At 37.5% G+C, this 19514-nt stretch overlaps 1 protein-coding gene across 7 annotated transcripts; it reads right to left on the reverse strand.

The window, feature by feature from the left end:
- Positions 1 to 515: 515 nt before the first annotated feature.
- LOC111596758 (AMP deaminase 2) lies at positions 516 to 18322 on the reverse strand. 7 transcript variants are annotated; one of them, XR_002751266.2, is made up of 12 exons: positions 9668 to 10074; positions 7693 to 7837; positions 4855 to 5186; positions 4100 to 4135; positions 2991 to 3109; positions 2833 to 2927; positions 2297 to 2753; positions 1775 to 2229; positions 1403 to 1697; positions 1228 to 1338; positions 917 to 1166; positions 516 to 860 (listed from the first exon to the last, which is right to left on the reverse strand). XR_002751266.2 is itself a non-coding variant. In XM_023311099.2 (11 exons), exons 1-11 carry the CDS (start codon positions 9867 to 9869, stop codon positions 981 to 983), a joined length of 2433 nt encoding a protein of 810 aa, XP_023166867.2. In that variant the 5' UTR covers positions 9870 to 10074; the 3' UTR covers positions 516 to 980. The 7 variants fall into 7 exon arrangements, 6 of the variants coding, with proteins under 6 accessions (XP_023166867.2, XP_023166869.2, XP_023166871.2 ...); XM_023311099.2 differs by having other exon boundaries at positions 516 to 1166; XM_023311101.2 differs by lacking the exon at positions 9668 to 10074 and adding an exon at positions 7947 to 8469 and having other exon boundaries at positions 516 to 1166.
- Positions 18323 to 19514: the final 1192 nt, after the last annotated feature.

A 19514-nucleotide genomic window follows, 5' to 3' on the forward strand; every position in this document is an offset into this window, starting at 1 on the left:
GCGCAAATGCCAGTGCACTTTAAATCATGTGAAAATATGGCAGTATTGCTTGAAGTGTTTGAAATTTAATAGCTTAAACGATTCAATTGGCAACATCTATTAATTAGTGACAATTACTTAAAACCTGATTTATGGCTCATTGTAATGATGTTAATATAACTTTCTGAACTTACAATTGATGAAAAGTTGAATTTGTATTTAGTTTAATTGGAAATCAACAGCACTACTCGTTGCGAAAAATAAGAAACTGACAATAGATATGCCAACGTGCGCTAGATGACGCCAGCAGTGATTGAATTGTTAACTTTTAAATTTCTTTAATACTTCAAATTAGAGTTTTTTAACATGTAAGAATAAAACATTCAACTTTCAGTAATTTGCAGTTTGCTTTATTTAGAGTTACACATCATATACATTTTTTGATTTAAGCACAATAATTATCTAACTTAATAGCAATGCAGCGGCAACACAAGCAGCGCAGAAAAAAACATTGTCTTTAATATATACGACAACAAACGCTAGATGGCGCGAACGCATTTGAATTGGTTTCTGTTGGTATAATAAATGATCAAATATTCAGTATTTCCCAATTCTCTTTATTTATAGTTTACACTTTAGAAAGATTTTATATTTTTTTTTAATATAATTTTGTCTAATTTAATCGCAATGCAGCAGCAACACCAGTACCAGTGCAGAAAATTGGCATCTACCTACAACGAATATAATTATACGTTTAACATATTTTGCAAAGAACCTTCAGATTACTCGATGCACGTGCTGGGCATCGTTGTTACCGCTGCTGCCAACTAATGCCCTGTATATAAGTTTGTTACATGCACTCATGTTTGTTGAATTTTGGTCTGTTGGATTAATATAAAGGATTATTAGAAGAGGAAACGTTATTATGCATACGTACATAATAAACGTTAATGTATATAATAATATTAGCAAGTATATAGCGTTTGCTTTTTATATCGAAGTTATTTCTTATTTTCTTCAGTGTCTTTCAGATGACAGGTCTGATTCACTTTGAATATGTTAGAGAGTTCATCCAGCAAGGTCTCATAGCGATAAGCAACGCGGATTTCTGGAACATTCGTGCGAGTGATGTCGTTTCCGTTGATGCCATCCTCATAGTAGTTGGGACCTAGCCACTGCTGCTTGATCTGTGCCAGAAAGAAACGGTGTTAGCCAAAGCAGTGCAAACATTTCAGGCCTTCTACTCACGTTATGAGGAAAGCCGCTCATCATTACGCTGTTGCGTGCCAGCTCGCACATGTCACAGGAGCTGAGTTTCCACACCTGCGCCGCAATGCTGTACTCTTCCATGAGCGGTTCCTGAAATGATAAATCATAATAAATTCTAGGACACATTTGTATTTCGACTCTCCTGTTCACGTACCTTGGTGAAGTGAAACTGCAGCGGATCATCGGTAGATAGTGAGATAATAAGTCCACGAGCCAAGTACTCTGGCAGTGGATTGCGATGATAGTTGAGAAACAGAGAATTGTTAGACAGTGGCGACATAGCAATGCCAATTTGGGTCAAGTAATAGAGGTACTGCAGCACCGGCACCTTGCGCAGCAGAAGGCCGTGCGAAATATTCTCAGCCATTAGATACCCACAGACTAGATGCTGCACAGGTCCAGCCTCCCCGCAATGAGGTCGTAGCACAAAGGTGTTAAGACCGCGCTGCCTGAAAATGTTAAAGATTTTTGGCATAAATATTGAGAGTTCACAACAGACTTTAGCATGCCAGCGGCATCAACTCACTTTCTAAACTTGTTAAGCACCGTCATATTGGCGTACATGTAATATATGTAGTAAGCATACGGCGGATTATCCTCGTACGTCCATTCTTCGGGCCTGGGCACGTCGTTGTCGAACAGCGGATTCTCCGGCTTGGACTCATCATCCACGGAATCGAAACCAATCACGTAATTTAAAAAACGATGCAAATTTGGATTTTCACTTGGCTTGTTGGTCGCCTCGAATAGCGGTAAAAAAATGTTATTCATTATCTCCTGGAATGACGACATCATCTTGTTCGACTTGAAGATATCAAAGAGCCTTGGTATTTGTATTAACCAACGTATGTTCGAGCTATAGACATCATTGTCGATGGCCCATTTGGCAAGTTTATTCCACTCATCAGGCGACTTGCCATAAATGGAGAGACGCAGCTCTGCATTCTGATATTTCGATTCTTCCAAATCGAAAGCCACTTCCTAAGTGTATAATTATATAAAAAAAAATATATAAATATATGAATAATATATAGTTCTCAGCGCCTACCTTTATAATTTGTGCAAAGTATTTGCCATTCAAAAAATTGTCCGTCTTGAGGAAGACCTCCCGTAGGCGCGATTCACCAATGGGATTGTATTTGGAATTAAATTTATCGAAGCGATGGAACGTATTGCGATCGGCATGAACATCAAGCATATCAACGGTTAGATCGTATGTGGTAAGATTCATCGATTGAAAGACTTGGGCCAATGTCATCGGCTGGCCGTTCGTATGGGTAACCACCTCGTTGGCATTGTTCTTCAAAGTCTTCTTGATGAAGCGTAGCAAATGCTTTTGATTCATACAGGACGCTGCATGTATATGCGTGTCCACCTTTCTAGTGTTGTAAAAGTCCCGATGCGGAACGGCCTTCTGGGCGGCCAACTCACGTAGTTCGTTCAATAACACGTGCATCTGGTACTTGGACGACAAATAACAAAGGCGACGGTAGCAAAATGATTTCCTATCGAATACAAGAAGAAGGATGTTCAATCAATTTAAGATTAGGCCAACAGCCATAGGTGGACGTTGGGTGCACTCACAAGGGTCCATCAGCTATCATATTACACATGACCTGCATGTCGTTCACAAATTGATTCATATCCGGATAAGTGAAGTCCAGTTCGCTCGTGCATTCCTGCAAAGGAAATCAACACACAATAAATACGGATGAAAGAGTGCGGATCTCTGGCGAACTTACCTTATCGTTGTAGATATGAAAGACGCCATTCAGTGGCTTAATGAAATACGATTCATCTGGTACAAACTCAACGTCCCAGGCGTGTCTGGACCTGAGCGGCGCCGGCAGCGTGTGGTGTTCTGCGCGAGTGGTTTATGCAATAAATTTTTACAAGTATTCATATTGAGTACGGTAGTAGTGTTGGCAAATGCTACAAATTATTTCGATTAATATGTCAAACTAACGGTACTTCAACTACAAATGCGCTACACACAAATTGTTCTTGTTGTTTGCTGTGTGCGTGTGAAGAACTTTTGTTGCTGCTCAATAATTATTGTCAGATATATATATATATATATATATATGTTAACAAATACGAAAACATTTAAATAATACACTGTTTGGCTGAGATAAGTGAACAGATAATCCAAAGACTGTTTCTTATCTCTAAGTCAATGCCCCACAATTAGCCAGTTGGTGCGTAAAAAGTTCAATTCGGATTAATGTGCATTAGTTGCTGTTAGCAATTTAATTTCTTCTTGTTTTGTTTTAAATCATTTCTGATCTTGATCTACAAATTAAATTTGCAACTGTTTACTTAAGTGCTTTAAGTGGGGTTTTCAAACTCGGCTGAGGTAAGCGATACACTCTACTGCAGGCAGACAGAACACAAAGAGAGAGGCGTAAGAGAGCGAGAGAGACAGAGTGAATAAGAATTGTTAGCAAAGTCAAAAATACATTGGGTAGAAAGAGACAGAAACATTTGGGTGCATAAATACAATACGACAAAAAGCATAGGCAAATCTTCGAAAACAATTGGCAATCGTGACAAAGCCTAAATGCTACGGCACGCGCTTGGACACTCCAGAGAGCGAGCGCAAAAATAGAAACATAAACAGAGCGAGCGATTAGCATAAGGAACTAAAAGAGCATAAAACGGTATGTATGTATATGTGTGTGTATGTGCGAGCGTGAGTGAGAGTAAATATTTGATCAGTCAACAAAAAGAAGCAATAGTGGTTTGGGGATGTGAGTGAGAGGGAGAGAGAAAGAGTGGGAAGAAAAGCAGGAAAGCAACAAAAGAACTTAACAATTCAATCCGAACACGGAAGCAGCCGCGACCGAATTACCTGTATATTTCGCCATACTCTGTTTGCGAATTATGTCTATAAAAAATGAAATAAAAATAATATATATATAGAAAATCTTTATACAAAATCAAAAATAAGAAAGAAAAGAAAGGAAAAAGTCCACTGAGACAAAATAAAAAGAATTGAAGACAAGCAAGACCTGAGCAAAGAGAGTAGAGTAGGTGGGCCGGACTCAAGAAATCATAGATAAACATAGGTAAATGAGAAACTTACTAAACGCAATAGAAGAAGACGTGACACGAATAATGTGACTGCAGCTAGCGAGCGAGATATACAAAAGAAAGAGACAAATATACATTTATATGAGACTATATGCATATTTGGAAAGAGAGAGAGAGAGAGAGAGACATATATAATGGGAGAGAGAGAAAGATATTTATAAAGAGAGCTGGTTGAGGTTGTTAAGGTAGCAAGGTAGTTCTAGCTGAAAACAAGAGAATAAAGAGCTTTACGCGTTCCTAGCGCATGGTCAACTTAATAACTGTAATCTATATACATAAAGTTAACGGCAAAAGATTAAAAAAAAAACAATGAAACTATCCATTTGTATTATACATGGCATACACAGCATATGCAGACATATTTGTTATATGCATGGTTTCATGGTGCTATACAACACTGGCAGAACTCTCTACTACATATGGCTTTTGGGGTGACCATACCGACGCTTAATCGGCTAGACCAATTGTTGCTGATACGGATGCTGGTTTCGTTCGTATGCGATTTGGACTTACCCGAAACAGATTTGACTGGCATATTCTCGTAGCGATCCTTGAGACTCACCGTCTTGAGGAACCGAGCTGTAGTCGTTGGAAACGATTGATCCGATACTTCCATGTAGTGGGCACGCAGCTTGAGTGCTTCGATAAGGAGAGTCGATGCACGCTCCAGATCTTCTAGCGGTACACCGCTCGTATCCTCGCCGGATACGGAAACACGCTGAAAATTAATGTCTGCATCTGTGATACGCTTATGTTCCGTCTCTTCTGGCTGATCCTCTGAATCAGAGCTACTGCGTCGCGGCGATGCTTGAATCGGCGCAGCCGAACGGAAACCGGTCGATTGCCTAGGTGAAACGGTGTAAAGGAAAACACGTCAGACAAATTTCAATAAAGACTTGGCCAGCCGGACTGCACCATTGCTCCTCATCGGGCTGATACTCGTAATGGCGACAGAAGCTATAGCTATCATCCGCGAAAGACATGCTGCTCCTGACCAATGCACCTGGCGAATGGCCCACTATCGAGCTGACTTAGCCAACTTCCGAAAGTTGCCAAAGTTTACAGTTGCCCAATGATCGATTGAGCGATTAATTTATAGACCCTGCCCGCCCGATATATACACTTTGGACAGCAGCACGCAATGGCAACCAATCCAACCACCCACACACCTGGTTTGTTTGCCAAAAAATAATTATGAATACCCTGACCGGTCGGGTCGGGTAGGGTCGGGCTGGGTTGCTCTTAAGCGCCTAACGCCCAGCTCGAAAGAACATTAATCATTTCGATGCGTCAATTGAGAGGGTTCTTCCTGACCCCGTGTACGTTATGAAAGCTAATAACCCTATATCTCCTCTTCTATCTGTACAACAAAAGCAATGGCAACGGCAACGGCAACGGAAGGAACTTCAAGTGCAATTCTGAAGTTCGCAACTTTCGACGCTTGGCGTGTGACACGAACACGAACACGAATTGAAAGCAAAGTGCCTGGATGATTGGATGATTGCGCGTCCTCAATGTCAGCGTAGGTCGTGAAGGTACTCCAAAAAAAAGGGCAAAAAGCGTTCCGATGGCAACCGGGGCTTTGTGGGTTAAGGGCTTTGAGCAACGGCACCCGAAAACGCGTTGCGACTTTGTCGATGCGCCCTTCCAAGTTATATGGATGCACAAATTGTACTGAATGTGACGGCATCCAAAATTTAAATTGTGGCTAACAGCAGTGCCCGTTGGTGCTGCCAGTGGTGGTTGTGGTTGTGCTGGTGGTGGTTTCATCATTATGCCATAAGCCGCGCTGTTGACGCGGTCGCATTGCTGGCCATCGCCTAATGCAGTCCCATTCAAAATCAAAACGTGTCCAACGCTGTTGTCGTCTCTGCTTTGGCACCTGCTTGGCCCGCACGACCCATTCGCTAAAGAACCCAGTTCTCCGCTTCTCTCGCCCACTACCTCACCTCCTCCAAGCCCCTTGCCCCCTGCCCCCTGCCCCCAGCCGGCCATGACCAAGTAGCTGTCCCCGACTAGTCGCTTGGATTAGCTGAGGGTCCAAAAACAATGTGAACTTGATAGCTAGAGAATACACGACTCTTAGAATATCCGACGACAGAATACCCTAACTTTAGCATAGACCAAGGAATTGTCTGGCGGGTATAGCTAAAGAGTAGACCCTAACACCATAGCAGCTCATTGATCTGACTCAGATAATAGATCAACTACATCATATGATATAGAGAGAGAGATGGTTAGATCTCTTTAATCTTTAAATTAGAATAGCTCAAGACAAGTGCTCAATTGACATCAATTGGAGTTATAGAAACAATGATACTTTGTTTCAGCATTTAAGAAGATAGCACCGATGTTTTGAGCAGCTAGCATAATCGATGAGCAACTCAAGACACCTGTTGCAAGGTTGCAATTACAGTGCATTCAGAGCGTTCACTTTGCTGTTGTTGTCGTTCATTACGAGGCTTTTGAAATGTTAGTTAGAATAGAGAATTGTATGCGTGGAGCTACATAGCTAGGCAGAGCGACCCAGAGTATTGTATATAGTCAAAATGTAGTTTATATAAATATATAAAAATATAGTATATATTTTATAAGACAGAAGATGCCAGTTACAATATAGAAGATGGTATAGAATAGAAGAATGGAAGATAGAAAATGCGAAATAGAACATAGAAGACGGACGTAAGACAATAGAAGATAAAGGAAAAAGATGGATGGATAAAAGGTAGATGGATGATAGAAGGTAGAAAATGAAGGGTACAAGTTCATTTTCTATAGATAGAATAGAAGACGGAATATGCAAGAAACAATATAGAATATAGTAGGACGACAAAAATATAGAAAATAGATAATACAAGTTACAAGATAGAATATGAAAAATAGAGGATCGTGAAAAGAAAGTTATATTAAATATAAAAACTGGAGAATAGAAGAAGGAAGATGCAAGTTAGAAGATAGAAGATGGCAGAAAGGCTAGAGAAGATGGAGGATAGAAAATATAAGATGGACGATAGAAGTTGTGGAATAGTAGATGGAAGAATATGGAGATTAAAAGATGGAAGATGCTAGATATAAGATAGAGAATACAAGTTAGAAGATGACAGAGACAACATAAAAGATAGAGGATAGAAGTTCTAACGTTTTCAACTGGTTTTGAAATCGATTTGTGCTTGATCTATGGCTACATTAATCTTATGGGGCCATCTTTTGATGCACATATATATATATAACAGATTTAGCACTATCTGATTCGTATTATTAATGCGATCTAAATTTAGTTTTTGTAATTATGTAATTATTGTTTACTTAACGAATGTTTCGATTCGCTTACGAATAGGGTTTTGTACTCACTTCTCATTTAGCAACCGCTGTATTTGCAATTTCTTCTCAATCTGTTCAATTGGAAACTGAGGTACTTCGTATGGTGCCGAAATTTCATTACTTAGCTCATTGTCCGCCTCTGGCTTATCAGCGTCTGACGAGTCGATCATATCGCCTGTAAAATACAACAAATTGACAGTTAATTGATGCTTTATACATATTATTTTTCTATACTATATTTTATGATTATATATATATTTAATGTGTCTATATATTGAACCTACAAATCGTTTCGACTGTCTCAAACTCTGCTTTGATGCCGTTTTTACTTTTCATGCTCTTCGACTCCATGATATTGGTGCCAAAGAGCTTTGCATCCACTTGCATACGATGTACACTGTCCATCCGATTAAAGTTCATAGCGAATAAGCGCGAGAGGGACGAACTAAGGGGGCGGCGGTAGCTCTCTCTCTGAATTGAGTTTGTTCGTCGTTCCCGCAACGCTTGTAACCTGAACGAGCGCTGACGCTTTAATGACCAAACCCCGAGCCGAGAAACTCTCGACTGCGACTCGACTACGACTCGAAGCGATGCCTGACAGCCGACGGCTGTCGCTGTTGCTGCTGCTCTTGTTGCTGCTATTTTCCTTTTTTTTCGAAAACAGTAAATTTCGATTCGGATTCACGATTTTACAAAATTCGAATACAAATCACAAAAGAAGCAGCTCGAAAACAAATAATAAAACAGCTCGAAAGGCAGCTCAAATAGCTGACGGCGATAATGAAAATCGAGTGGGAGCCATACCGAACTATCAATACGCTGCAAGATCAGAGCGAATGTGACTCTTGCCAATTAATATGGATGAGTTGATGAATTGATTTGTCAACAAAATATTGCCTACTTTGAGAAAAACTAAAATGCTGAACTCAAATGAACTAACATAAAACTATATAAATATATATATATATATATATATATATATCTATATCTATATCTATATCTACGTATCTACAATCCATTTATCATATAAATATTCATATAAATATATAGCTACATCAAACAACCTGCCAAATCAGATGACTAAGTAACGCTACCCTTTAGATAGTGCAGACAGAGCTATCTCGGTCTGTTTAGATGTGGGAAATCAATAGCAGTCCAGACGTGCCCAAAACAAACCTACGCTCTAGTAGCGTCCCGCTGCTCGACATGGGCATAGACATAGTTACAGAGCTGGCGGCAAGTTGAAGAGATAGTTGTCCGCAAGATGAGAGATGACAGGCATCAACTTTCTTGTCTTGTCTGGCCTTTGAGGTGGGCGCTAGACATTCAACACTATGCTATATGGTAATTGGTAACGTGGGCTTGTGCTCATGCAAATTTGTATAGCTGCTCTTAGATAACCATGCTAAATTTTAAAATATTAAATTCATAAAAAATCTTTTGAAATTCGTAGAGAAACTGCTTGGCAACGGTTTCGCACAATTCAGTCTTTGACTGCCTGCAAGCTGTATATGATGCGCCTGTTGCAGCTAAAAGCTAATTCTATGTGAAGTTTCATAGCAATTAGAAATTGACAGACATGCGAATTGACATATTTCGGCGAATAATTGAAGCTCTGCCCTTAAAGCTTTACAAATATTGTTGCTAAGTGATGACACCCCATGTAAGTGCATCTTTACAAGCTGTAGAATACATATACATATATATATATATATATATATATAGACGTATATATTTATATATAGTTAGCTAGTAGGTAGTAGTTTAACTACATGCAATTAGCTGTCATCAACAGCGTTTGCACTTAGGCCCAATGAATGAATTCGTTTGTAGTGCAGTGTTGCATCAAACAGGTGCTGCTACTGCCTCGTTCGTGTGCGTGTGCGTGTGCGTGTGGGCGCGTGCAAACAGTTGGCCATTGACCAGACTGAGCGAGGTTTGCATGGAGCTGGATTGTCGCCTGTTCGCAGCGATGTGAGACGTGAGATTTGCGGATCACACTTACAATTGCATTTGATTGGAATCGTTGTGCCGCGTGGGCAGTTTGTTATTGCGGTTCTGTCTTTGATGCTTGGTAAGTTGTTGCGTCGCGGAACTGCGGGCAGAACGTCCTTGCTGGAATCGGCGATCACATCTTCGAATGAATCGGTGTCCTGGGTAGTGCGATCGACACCATCGCTGTTGCCGATAATGCCGCGGTATGCCATCTTGTTCTGCAGCAGGCGCTTGCCACAGGCAACGCAACGCCAGGAATGCAGCACTTTAGTAGTTATGCCTGCACCAACTTGCGGCTGACAACGGTTGGACAGAATGTGGGGCCCCTTGGCAAAAATGCAGCGTGCCCCAATTGCTTTGGAGGCTCCTATTTCGTTACAGTTATTTCGGTACCATTTAGATTTTCATTGATGTTGCCGCAAAAAAAAAATTTTATATAAGATATAAATTTGCTTTTTCTCTCAACATACAATTTATAAGGTTGCTCTCTCTCGCTCTCGCTCTCCCTCTCTCTCTCTCTCTCACTCTCACTCTCTCGGTCCTCTCTGTGTCTAGAATTTTCGCTTCACCGGTTAAAGTTGTGCGTTGTCCTCCGATTCACTTAATATTTTCTTATCTATATTTATATATATATATATATATATCTGTATATATGGCAATATTTATCACTGATCGTTCACTGATCACTCGAGTTGATGCTGCAACTGTTTTGTCTAGGAGACAACAACGCAATAAGCACATCTACGCGCTAATTTCACTTTTGGATATGTTCTTTGTTTTTTTTTTGCTCCTCTGTCAAATGGTTGGCAGTTGTTGTTCACTGCCAGACGATTTCATCCAAAGTTTATATATCGGCTAAAGTTTTAGTCGGCGTTAATGAGAGAGCCAAATGCAAGTGCAGAGCTTTCGCTCAGCTAGCTCTCTCCCTCTCTCTTTCTCTCGGAAAAGCTTTGCGGCTTTTCCCCTTATTGTTGATAGCATGTTATTTTTTGGATCAACATATATATGAGTATATATATATATATATATATATATATATATTGATATATCCAGCAGAGCAAGGCGTTGAGCTGATCGTGCGCAAAATATGTTGCGCTACAATAGACTTGCCAAGGTATATTAGTTCCAGCTATATCTATATGTCTATAGAGATCTAATCTATTCACTTGCTAAAGAACGTGTCGATAGCAAAATCTAATCAATTGCCATAGAAAATGGAATTTCGATTAAAGATATCGATAATCGACAGTCGACAATCGACAATCTTTTATATCGAATAGAAAACATGTCATAGCTGGAGGGCCATTAATTAGATTGATAACTGGGCAATTGTTGTCGACTCGCAATAAACTAAAAGATAGCGTTTTGGTCCCAAGAATCGTAGTGCTGAGGGACCGTGTCTAGCTAACATTTCGAGTGTCGGTAATTTTCCCTTTGCCACACACTCACAGATCGCAATCAGTGCTAATGGCCCAAACACAACTAGCGTTCATTGTGACTAGTGGAGAACAATGTGTGTGTGTGTGTGTGTGGAGTGGCGTCGTTGTTGAGAAGTCAAATTTGATAAACTGTTTGCATATGACAACAAGTCTATCAAAATTAGCAACCCGATGATAACGAGCGCTACGTCGCAACGAACTGTGCCGCCTCAAACCTGATGGCTCTATAAGTCAAGCAATACAGCGTCAAAATTGCAAGTAATCGCGGTTCATTAGCCCAATTTCGTTTTTGGCCAGCCAATGCAAACAGTCGATATAATATACCTTAAGAGAATATTTATAAATATAATATATATATATATAATACAATAATCGAAGTTATTTCCCGCTTGCGGCAACCCAATCAAATCTCTTTGGCAAAGTCAAGCTGCGGCAACTCCATTGAAGTTTCCGAATCGAAATTTATTGGCTATTAATAGATTATTGATGTAAATTGATACAAGATCAATAACCTTACTTGAGTGCTTGGGAAGTGCAAGTACTTTAGCTGGCAGTGTCCGACTCGCAGATACCTGAACTCAAACGGTTGTTGCGCTAACCAAATTTGCGTATATTTCAGATGAATTTAGATAACAAATTTTGGATATTATCTAAATAGCACGTTCCTTGAATTCATGAGAATCGAGTAGGCAACAAATATTTAACTTAACCAGAATTTACCCGAACTAAATGCAGGTAAGCAAAAAGTTTAGAAGAATTAAGCTAGTTCAGAGTCTAAATGCGCATTCCCAGTGAGAATCGCGAAGAAGTGCAGGAAATAATATGCATTTCTATGCTAATTACACTGCACATTCCTAGCCGACATTTAAATAATACTCTGGACAATTTATGGCTATAGTTTACTACTAGCGCAATTACAAGCAATTTGCAATTTGCACGAATTGTTTTCTGGTCGCGTACAGACGCCTAAATGCTTTTCTGATAGCTCAGAGTCTAGATTGGCTGTTAGATATTGTCAGTTATCGATAAAAGATAGCTATCGATTACACTTCTTATTAGCCATGCAAGGAATTCAAACTACTGCTAAGAAGAGGCTATCTTCAACTGAAAGTTGGTGTAACAGACGAAGAAGCAGAAGTTATAATAAATATGTTATAATAAATATGGTATATCTATAATACATCATAAATCATCTATAAGCGAACAAAAAGAACACAGCTGACAGCTAAACCCTATTGAAGCCTATAGCTTAAATGAGTACAATGCTTTCGCTTCGCACACTTAAAAGTCAAAGTTCTTCGACCATATTAACGATATATCTATATAGATATATCTATAGACACACATATATATGTATATCTTGTATAAATAATTGTTGTTTTGGCATTTATTTTTGGCTTCTTGACTTTTGTTGTTGATTTTATTGACCGAATTGTGCGCTTATTAATTGCTGCGTTTTGTTATTTTCATTTGGCTGTCGTCTTCTGGCTATTTCGGGCACTTTGCCATTTTGGCTTTTGGCTATTCGCTTTTTGGCCATTGGCCGCATTCAAATTGATTTTCATAAAACTGTCAACTGTGCCACAAAATCTACACACATTACACATTACATAATGCCCTGCAAAGGTTTGCCACCAAGAAAAAAATCCGATTGCGAATATTTTTCCCATGGAGCTGAGCTTTTGCCTTAGCGAATAAACGAACTAAACTGATTTTCCCATATCGAGCAAGTTCCTAACAGAGCAAACAAAACATGACACATATATAATATAACTGATATATGTATATTTTTGTCTATAAATACATATATAAATGTGTTAAGGATGACTTGCTCGCCGCGAAGCTTAGATGCTCTAAAAACTTGCAGTCAAATTGGGAAGACCAAAGACAGAATTAAATAAGTTTGAGCCAATTATGATTCTTCCTATATACATGTGTATATATATAGATATACACTTGTTATACGAAACATAAGCCAGCATGCTGAAGCTACATGCTTATAGTTTAGTTTCTAATAAAGTTACAAAGATAAAAAAAATTGATTTTAAAACTTATTAATTTTAAGCAAAATCGAACAGATTTGAAAAATTATAAATATAAATTTATAATTAAAGTATGCTCTTTTAAAAAAATTCTATTTAATTTATCCTAAAAAAAAAAATAATAATAATAAAAAATTTAATTCAAATAATTTTTAATCTATTATAATTAAACAAAATTTATATATATATTTTAAATTAAACAATAAATATTGAAAATTAAATATTTTGAATATTAAATTTCATAAAAATATTTTAATTTTTTAAGTATGTATAAAAATTACAAATATTGTATAAATAAAATAATGAATAAGGAAAATTTAATATTAATAATATAAGTTAAAAAAATATATTAGAATTATTATATATATAAACAAAATAATAAAAGCTTATAATTTTACAAATCAATATCTTTGTTTCAGGGTTAATCTTATCTTAGAAAAAACATTTTTTTTTAAGCTGAAACACTAAAATGGATTTGCAGCTTTCTCAAACAATTTCGAATAATTGAAAATGAAACATAAAAATAAAATTTGTAGTTACGAGACGTTTATTGAAATGAAATGATATAGCAGTTCGATTCGACGACTTGCAAATGCTCTACACCTGCTTAGGTAAGTCACAACTTGGGGGTCTCAAGGTAGGGTATTGGAAGTGGTAAGCTTCTGGGAAATAACTTTGTGGCGTGGCAAAGAGCCATTGTATACTGAGCAAAGACTGGTAGAGAGAGAGGCGAGAGTGAGAGAAAGAGAGGGAGAGAGCACTGCAAGAGTGCAAAAAACTTATTTAGAAGCTTAGGCAAAAGCTGTTGTGAAAGGAGAACAAAGAGAAATGGAAAGCAAAACAAAAAACTTTTGTCGTTGTTCATTGTTCCTTTTACTGTTGTCATTGTTGTCGTTGATGTCGTCGATGTTGTTGTTGTTGTTGGTCTAATTGAAAACCTGACCTATGCCTAGGCAAAAGTTACCCATTGGGCTCTACTCGTTTGCCATCTGAATATCAATGAACGTTTGGCAGGAACGAAACAGCTCAATTAAAGCAAATTGCGAAATGCGTGGGACGCGATGTACATACAGCAGAGACCCACATACGTACGGACACATGTACATATATATGTACATACATATGCGCATAGATTGAAGTGATTCATCGATTCGTGGGGTGGAAAGCATATAATTACTCATAGCAAGATAATGATGCATCTATATCTGTATGTATATCTATATCTATATCTGTATCTATATCTATATCTGTATCTATATCTATATCTATATCTATATCTATATCTATATGTATATCTATATCTATATCTATATCTATATCTATATCTATATCAAAATCTAAATCTATATCTATGTCTATATCTATATCTATATCTATATCTATAACTATATCTATATCTATATCTATCTATATCTATATCTATATCTATATCTATATCTATATCTATATCTATATCTATCTCTATCTCTATCTCTATCTCTATCTCTATCTCTATCTCTATCTCTATCTCTATCTCTATCTCTATCTCTATCTCTATCTCTATCTCTATCTCTATCTCTATCGCATTTGATTTTTATAGCTAAATAATTTCCCATTTCCATTGTTGTTAAGTCCTCCAATGCGCAATATGGCTATATGCATCAGTTTAATGTGCGTTCACGAAATGAAAGGAGTTTATTGGCTTTATACACTCTTCGGCTGTCTGTCTGTATGAACGCAAATAACATTTGGAAAATGTACACTTTGTTATGCTAGTCTTATACCTGGTATATCAGCACTTCTATCAATTTACGTGCTGGAGAGTTGAAATTTGGAGTATATAATTGCGTAGACAAGTCTAGACCAAATGTATAAGATATATCTGTAGGGGCGTGGCGAATTGCTTAAAGCAAAGCTTAGTTATAGTTGAGCTTCTCTATTGGGTCAAGTTACTGCAAAATCCCTGTTAGGACAACCAAAGTCTTTAAGTTTTTTGGACCATGAACGAGTATTATGCAGTCGTTAATATGTTTTACGATTGTAAAATACACAAATTTAATTAATAATTCCATATATGTTTTGTAATTTTATTGGAATTTCAATTATTTTTTCATTTCCATCGATGATTTTGTCTGACTGACACTTGCTTTAGCTATTATTCAGCTCGTGACTCAGCGAAGCTGTGGAAAACCAAGTTAAAAGTGTTCTAGTGGGCAGTATTCGACTAGGATATACCCAGAACCAGAGCACAAAACTGATCTTCCAATCTGCTTACGCTTCTTTTATACTAACTATAACTAAGAATCAATTTTTGCACAGATACACATACACACACACACACACACACACACGCACACAAACACTCGCTCGCTCGCACCGCTTACTGCGCAGTTTATGCAGCCGCTGCGCTTGGACTGCATTAAGGCGTTCGCTCGGGCAAATAAGTTGTTGAATAAAATTAGTTCTGGATGGAATTGTTTAATACAATTTTTAGATCTGACATTCAGATGTGTGTATTACTTGACTACTTGAAATAGTAGAGACTTTTTTAAGAAAGTTGGGGATGGATACATTTGAAATCTCAATTCTCTAGGTGTTGAGGGCTACTTTATAGGGTCTGTCAAGCCTTCTTCTGTTAACTTCTTAACTTGCATTTTCAATGGCTGCTGGGTATAAAAGAGTTGAGTCAATGTAATCCTCTCTATTTCTAGCATTCTAAAGCATGTGAAGTCATATTGTTTATAACTAATATCTATTTATAACTATGCTAATCTTAGTCAGGCTGATTCATGCTCGTTAACACTTGCAATGGAACTACTTTGTAAGTATGTTTTTCATGTGTATTTAATCTATATCATTAATGATTCTTTTTCTCTTTTCTCTTTTCTCTTTTATGGCGTATCTCTTTAGTTAGACAATTTCTATTGCCACGCACACGTACACACATTCATATAATATTTATTAAAATGATTGCCAGCTGTTACAATTGCCGGGCCATTGTGAAATACGTCTGCATAATATGCCGGGTAGCAATGCTGGGTTGTTATTCATGGCTCTATTTATAGCCAAAGCTGAAGAGCAAATGATAAGCTCCACGTCAGAGAAAGGGACTGATAACAGGCAACACACAATACACACACAAACACACACGCTGATATATATGTATGTCTGTATATAGATTATCACAGCACAGGTCTGTTGTTCTTGCCCGTTGATTAGGTTCGAGTTGCCCTCCAATGGTTCTCTTTGGAGGCATCTTTAAGTATTGGTTCAATAACATTTACTGTTATTGTGGCTTATGGCTTAAGTATATTTGGCCAGTCCAACTCGACTCGAGTCTATTGATTGCAACATGCATACAGCAGTATCCAAACATGGGCACTTTTTACTGTCGGCTCTGGGGTGACATCACTGAGGCAGCAGCCGACAGGGCAGGAGAGAAAACGGAGAGTAGATATCCAATTTCAAAAGTAATGAAAGCATTAAGAGTCTACTTGTGCTTATGAGAATCGCAGAGTAAGGCACGACTAAAATTCTATTTTTGTGTTTTCTTCCCTTCTTATATTTAGAGTGTATTTTTGTATGTTTGTATGTAAGCAAAGTGTATAAAATAACCAAAAAATACTTCTAAATATGATAACTTAAAATCAAATCATTCATAAAAGTCTCAGTCTTATTCGATTCGCTTTCTGGATAATATTTTGCAGATATTCCATGGATATTGATTGCGAAAAACATTTTGCATATATGTTTTGCTATATATATATATATATCAGCCTTCTAGCCAGGACCTACTATGCACACATCTATCTATATATACACATATATATATGTATATATATACCAATAGAAAAAGTAAGGTGTGCGTGTACGCACGGGCATCCAATTTTCTAAATGGCTTTGCCTCTGACAACGTCTATCGACGTGTTTGCCGGTATTTTTCCTATACTTAACTTGTTTGCCATATATTTTGGGGCGACTCTATATATACCTAGTAAATATTTGCGTTCACCAAAAAGCAGTTGTTTCTCTATATGAGACTAGTTGGTAATTGTTATAACTCAGTAGAGATCGTTAAGGCAATAAGTTTTAAGTCCCTTTTTAAAGTGACTGTTAAATTTTATTGCTTTAACGATCTGGGCATCTGGAGTTTATACTTATATGTATTTGTAGTGATTATACGTTTTTATGTGCGAAAAGCGTATGTGGGAAGAAGCAACAGTTGCTTGAATACTGCTTAGTCATTCATTAGCTCTGGTATTTTCGCTGCTTTCCAACACTGAGAGCTAACAGTCACAGTTAGTGTGGCATGGCGACAGGATATGCGGCGCCCATGCAACAAGCTCAAAGAGCGAAAAGTTGCACACGTCATGCAAATAGAGTTTCTAGTTTCTAGCTTTTGGGGTCGCGGCAACTTTTCTGTTGTTGCTTGCCAGCCAACCCAAAGGCAGAATGGTTGTATGTATATATTTCTGTTCTGTTCAGTTCTTCTTCTCTTTTTGCTGCCATTTCCATGACCAGCAATTACAGCTCTCACACGCATACACGCAAAACTGGCTGCGTGCGTGCGTGTCTGTGTCTGTGTGTGTATTTATTTGTGCAATTGTTAAGCCATCACTCACCTCCTTTGCGCTTCTCAATTCGCCGTATGCTCAGGCCCATGTCTGGGTCCATGTCCATTTCAACGTCGGTGTCAAAGCCAAAGCTGCGATAGCCCTTGGCACTTAGTGCATCTGCATAGCTTTGCATGCCGCTGTTTTCACACACACACTTGCACTCACACGCACAAGCACACACACACACTTACACACACCGGCTATGCCTGCTCTCTATTGATAATGAGCTTTTATTTAGTGCGTTTGTGACGTGCCTTGAACTTGATGCTGCTGCTGGGCTTTGCGGTGTCGTCACTTTTGGCTTGGCTCTTCCACTCCTCCACTTCCTCCGCCTGTTACTTTTCCTTTCCTTTTATTCTGTCTGTGTTGCAATTTCGTGCCGAATTGCAAGCGATTATGTTTTTTAAGTGCAAATGTAAATACAAGATTTTCTCACTCAGAAATCGCACGCTAGTCAAATATTAAGTGACACGCCACTTTCAGTTCAACGCAACGCAAAAAAAATTATAAAAAAAAACAATAACAATAATACTGCTTTGTATTGAACGAAATTAAATGCGGAACTTTCGATTGGCACTCGTTAAGCGCTACAACTTTATTTTGCGACTGGGACGTTCAGCCGGAACTTTTTTTATGCATTGCGCAGCGCAGAAAATTTCAATGCGCCAAGCGTTGCCACTGGCAATTGAACGGCGTTGCCAGCTACTGAGGAAAAGGACGTGTAGTGCAGCCAGACTGAGCATGCAGCTAACCATTAGTGATGCCAGGGGTAGCGATAGTATCGATTGTTTTGCTTAGCGCGCTCTTTTGAATGCGCCAATAATCGCAACTGCTGAGCGCCAAATGTGAAAAGTACGTTTTGAATTAAAAGCCGTTATTCTTTTTTTTTGTTATTTAGTTTATTTGTTTTTTTTTAGTTTTTTTTTTATTATTTTTCGTTTTTGTTTTTTTGGTTTCGTTTTTTGGTTTTTGTTTGTTTGTTAATGTAATGCATAAAAATTGTGTTGTTTTAAAACTAAACCAATAAACATTTCACTTTATTAGTTTAATACAAATAATTTCACTTGTCACGACAAATAGTTATTCAGATTTTCAATTGCAAAGTATTTTTTTTTCTTTTGTTAAGTTTTTCTTTTTTTCTCTCTATTTATTAGTATTTATTTGTTGTTTCATTTACTTTTGTATATAAGGAAACGCAAAAAATCTCTAAACAAGAATATAGTTCTGTTTGATTTTTCTTTGTCGTTTGTTTCTTGTTTGGAACGGCTTTATTGAACTTTTGTTGTTGTTTGGATTTTTGTTGCATATAAGTACATTTGTTTGTTTGTTTTTTTTTTGTTTTTTTGCTTTAAAAACATTAAATCTTTGGCAGGCATTGCATTTCGTAGTTTTGTAAAAGTTTCGATAAAACGATTGAAACCAAAATCCATAAACTCAAAATCAAAGTTTTTCTTTTAAATAACTGAACGAATCAATTGTTTATACTAAATACATTTGAGATGAATTTTCTTCTGCTTTTTAGTTCATGATTTTTTTTTGTGATTTTTTTTTCTTTTTGTTGTTATTTGTTTGTCTTCATTAATATATTAAATACACATCAATACGTTAGTTTAAAAATTGTGGTTTTTGTTTTTGTTTTTTTTTTTGTTTTGTGCTAAATTACATTTTAAAAATATGCTTAATATTTTGTTGTTGTTGTTTTTGCTTTTGTTAAGTCAAAGACACGAAAGTGAAAGAGGTTTTGGTTTTTGGTTTACGTCTGTTTTTGCTTAATTTATTAT

This window comes from Drosophila hydei, unplaced genomic scaffold (assembly GCF_003285905.1).
Source record: "Drosophila hydei strain 15085-1641.00,03,60 unplaced genomic scaffold, DhydRS2 tig00000339-arrow-arrow-pilon, whole genome shotgun sequence".
Classification (NCBI taxonomy): domain Eukaryota; kingdom Metazoa; phylum Arthropoda; class Insecta; order Diptera; family Drosophilidae; genus Drosophila; species Drosophila hydei.

Coding starts and splice junctions, on each gene's coding strand:
- LOC111596758 (XM_023311099.2), bottom strand. CDS start 9,869: ATGGCATACCGCGGCATTATCGGCAACAGCGATGGTGTCGATCGCACT. Junction 2,230..2,296: donor ACTTTGCACAAATTATAAAG/GTAGGCGCTGAG, acceptor TTATACACTTAG/GAAGTGGCTTTCGATTTGGA. Junction 1,698..1,774: donor GTGCTTAACAAGTTTAGAAA/GTGAGTTGATGC, acceptor TAACATTTTCAG/GCAGCGCGGTCTTAACACCT.